General features: G+C 47.9%; 1 protein-coding gene across 2 annotated transcripts in view; it reads left to right on the top strand.

The window, feature by feature from the left end:
* The first annotated feature begins 2,173 nt into the window (after positions 1-2,173).
* The window catches only part of Tmem212 (transmembrane protein 212), a 32,643-nt gene continuing 30,932 nt past the window's right edge, over positions 2,174-3,884 (top strand). For both annotated transcript variants that reach the window (XM_005343905.2, XM_026782784.1), the window contains exon 1: positions 2,174-2,357. In XM_005343905.2, the coding sequence (XP_005343962.1) occupies positions 2,199-2,357 (159 nt within the window). In that variant the 5' untranslated portion in view covers positions 2,174-2,198. The remainder of the gene's footprint in view (positions 2,358-3,884) is intronic.

The raw sequence follows: 3,884 nt of genomic DNA, 5'->3' as shown, positions 1-3,884 counted from the left end.
CAACATTTGGGTTAATCTGGAATGTTATGGGCTCTTAAAATCTCCCCACATTAAAAGGAAACATTCTGTCTTTGTTTGTCAGCCTTTGCACTGTGTACTGTTTAACAAGGGGATTTCAACAGTCTGTTTTCCAAACGTGCAAGCAGCAGAGAGTGTGCTGACCCGGGGCGTGCAAGCACACCACAGAGCTGTAATCTCGAGATAGGAAGTAGAGGAAATAGTCAAAACAGCTCAACCAAATATGAATGAAGACAAACCTTTCTTCCCCAGACCCTTTCCCCGGGCATGAGGGAGCAAGCTGGCCTCGGCATCAGCTCTGGTGAACTTGAACTCACGTACATTCACCCTTGTGCTGCTCCATGGGACCCAAATGCAGACTGGACAGGCTAACACCTCCATAAATTTATTCAACAAGTATTTACTAATGTGGATCTGCTCCGTAGACACAGTCGTAAGCTGTCAGAGCAGCCATGCATATGAAGACTCACAAGTTCTTTGCCCTTCAGGAACTTCGCTAGTTTATATGGAGAAAGAAAACAGTCTGAGAATCTAGCCCACAACACTGAGAGGAACCAGGGCACAGTGGCCGTGCCAGACAGTCTGAGCGGCTTTCCCAGATTCTGCATATCTGCATACAGCTGTTTCCCAGATTCTGCATATCTGCATACAGCTGTTTTGAAATCTGGGTCAGCTTGCGGAATGACTGTTGTAGATCAGAAGACAGAAGCGGGGAGAAGCGGAGAACAGGCGAGAGGCGCCCCTCTCCAGTACATGGCAGGGCCTTTCGGAAATCCTCATCAATCGGATCAGCAAGAGTCAAGCCTAGTGTTTCCAAGGTGTTGGACAAGAAGATCAATGATATCTGAGCCACTGTCACGAGAACCTGGGAGAAAGGTGAGTTCAGGGTGTTCTCTGTGCAGAGCTTGCTCCACCCTAAGCATCTACACAAGTGAGCTGAACTGCTGTTCTCACCCAGCCACCTGGTGAGCTAAACATTAGTGTCTCCTGCTTCTCTCATGAAGAAACAGACCCAGAAGAGCTTCGTTCTTCCTCAGGATACAAGCCCAGCAGACGGTGAAACTAGAATCAGACCCTGCTCTGCCTGACTTCAAACCCAAGTTCTGGGCTGATGAGGCAGCACTGACTCCAAACCTGAAGACCTAAGTTCAAAGCCAGTCCCAACATCGGGGAGGAAGAGAACTGACTTCTGTAAGTTGTCATACTATGGCATGAGCATCCCCCTTTAAAACACACGCGTGTGCATTCACGCACACATGTGCGCGCGCACACACACACGAGTAATATGTGTGACTATTTTATGTTTGTATACCACATGTATGCCTGGTGCCCAAGGATGCCAGAAAAGGGTATCAGGTACCCCGAGACTGGAGTTATAGACACTTGTGAGCCACCAAATGGATACCGGGAATTGAACCCAGGTCCTATGGAAGAGCAGTCAGTGCTCTTAACCAGTAAGCTACCTCTCCAGCACCAATAAATGTAATTTAAAAAAATTGAAAATAGCTGAGTGTTATACCTATAATGTCAGCCATTGGAAGACAGAGGCAGGAAAATCCCTGAAAATTCAGGGCCAGCCTTGTCTCCACAGCAAGTTCCCAGACCTTGCCTAAAGTAATAATAATTAATAATTGTATCAAATTAAACTTGGGAAGGAAAGGTTTGTTTGCTTAAACAGTTTAAATTAAATATAAAGAAAAGGGAAAAGTGATTGGCTGTGTGGTTCTTGCCTTGCTTTGTGGGAACTCTTGCTGGGAATGTGGTTCTATTGTGCAAGAGGATGTTGGCTTTATACTGTAACCACCAGGCAGGTTGAGCTCAGAAACAATTAGCTCAGTCCCCTAGCCTTTGAATCTGATTAAGCCAGGAAGTGGTCACTCCCCAGGACATAGCAGATGAAGGGAGTCAAGGCAGCCACTCCAAAAGGAGAAATCAACCCCCACTCTCTCTGAAAAAGGACAGTGTTAGAGTTTATCCTGTCTAACTCACATCTAGGGCTCTGGCATGCCCTCTGTTCACCCTTGGAGAAGCAGGGGTTTGTTGTCTGCGGGAACTTGTTGCCCGTGTTTGCAGTCATCCCAGTTACGGTCTCTAAGAAACTTATGTTTATGGAGGGATGGCTTGCCCTTGTGTTTTGGTAACAGATTATCTCAGAGCAAAGACTCAAGTCACAGAGGAAGATGAAGGGCCCCTACCAGGCTGCTGGCAGGACCCTGCTTACTTTAGGGAGCCTCAGCATCATCTCTGGCGTGCTTGCCTTCTTCCCCGTCTTCTCTTGCAACCTTCAGTATGCAGGATGGAGCGTTTGGATCGCCTGTCCCATCTGGAACGGGGCTTTGGTAGGACGTATTTCATTAACACACTGACGTAAAGGGAGATGAGAAGAAAGGGGAAGTAAAATATGTCAGTTAAAGTTTTCCAGTAATTCAAAGAAGTATATACCCTGCAGAAAACCGTACTCCTGAGTTGGGAGCAGGAATTTCTATGAACTGAATTTTAAGCATGCAATTTTTCTTAGCATTGTTTTATATGTATTTGTATGTCATGTATACAGTGAAATGTTAAAGAAATTCTTACGGGGCCTGGTGGCACAGATCTGTGACCCCAGCTCCTGGGAGACTGAAGAGGGATGGGAGCTGGAGGCTAGCCTGGGCTACACAGTGAGGCTCTGATTGTTATGCAGCCGTTCGTCCCTGCCAAGCTCGTGTCACCACACCGGGCATAGTTTTGACTAAGATTATATACATTTGGTGCAGGCTGAGCATATATTTTAGGCATAGGCCAAGAGAAATGGCATGCATGTCTCTAACATGCCACTGAGTGGCTACAGGAGGTAGAGCGGGGCAGGCTGGGGTTGGGCACGGAATCAGAGGCACAAAGGGTAGGGAAGTAGCCTGTGTTCAAGTTCTGACTTTAATGTTCTTACTACTTGGTCTGAAGCAGGCGTCTCGGCCAGCTAGCTCCTTCTTGCTCCTTCCTGTGCTGTGAGTACATTCATGGGCATAAAGAGACCACGTGAGCAACTGTCTAACCATAAGACACTTGGTGAGGGTGAAGGCAATTTGAGCAAAGACTTTGTACTCTATTCCCGTACAGTGTGCTCTGCCCAAACTCCCTCTTCTTACCCACTCACTACCAACCCTGCTCTGTTATCCCCCTCCCCAGAGTGTAGCTTCCTGGACTCATTGCCAGCCAGCTTGTTCTTAGTTGACGTCTCCCCCTTCACATTCAAGGCTGCCATTTCAAGAACGCCAAGGTGGGTTTCACCCAGACCCTTTGCTCTGGAGTCTCTTTGTCTAAAACCTTCCTGTATCTGGCTGGTTCCCAAACCATATTTCAAAGGCAGGATCTCATGTCTCAGGCTGTTCTAGAACTCTCCATGAAGCCTAGAACTTCTGACCTGCCCACTTCCACCTTTCCAGTGCTGGGGTGACAAGCAACCACCACCATGCCCAGCTTCCGCAGTCCTGCAGGTCCAGCCCAGGGCTTCATGCTTCAAGGCAACAGCTCCACACCCAGCTCCCCACCGTCAATTATTGAACACCGCTTTCCCACCAAGGTCCTCCCTCTTTTATGCTATTCAAACTGCAACCCCTAGAGGCCAGCAGAGATGACCCAGCCGGTAAAAGTGCTTGTCATCGAGTTGGAAGACTCAAGTTCAATACCTGGAACCACACGGTAGAAGGAGAGAGCCAACTCCCATCTCAGAGGTTCTCTGATCTCTGCTTGTGTGCTAGGGTTCCCATGTGCCCAATCCCTGAACCCCACACAAAATAAATAAATAAAGCAAATGTAAAAGGCATCTTTAAAACTGTAACCCCTGCCCCCATCTGCAGTTCCCAATCCTGTAAGCCCACCCCCGTCTA

Source organism: Microtus ochrogaster, chromosome 1 (assembly GCF_000317375.1).
Source record: "Microtus ochrogaster isolate Prairie Vole_2 chromosome 1, MicOch1.0, whole genome shotgun sequence".
In the NCBI taxonomy this organism is placed as follows: domain Eukaryota; kingdom Metazoa; phylum Chordata; class Mammalia; order Rodentia; family Cricetidae; genus Microtus; species Microtus ochrogaster.
The sequence above is the reverse complement of the archived record's forward strand: the minus strand, read 5'-3'. Positions and strand labels throughout refer to the sequence as shown.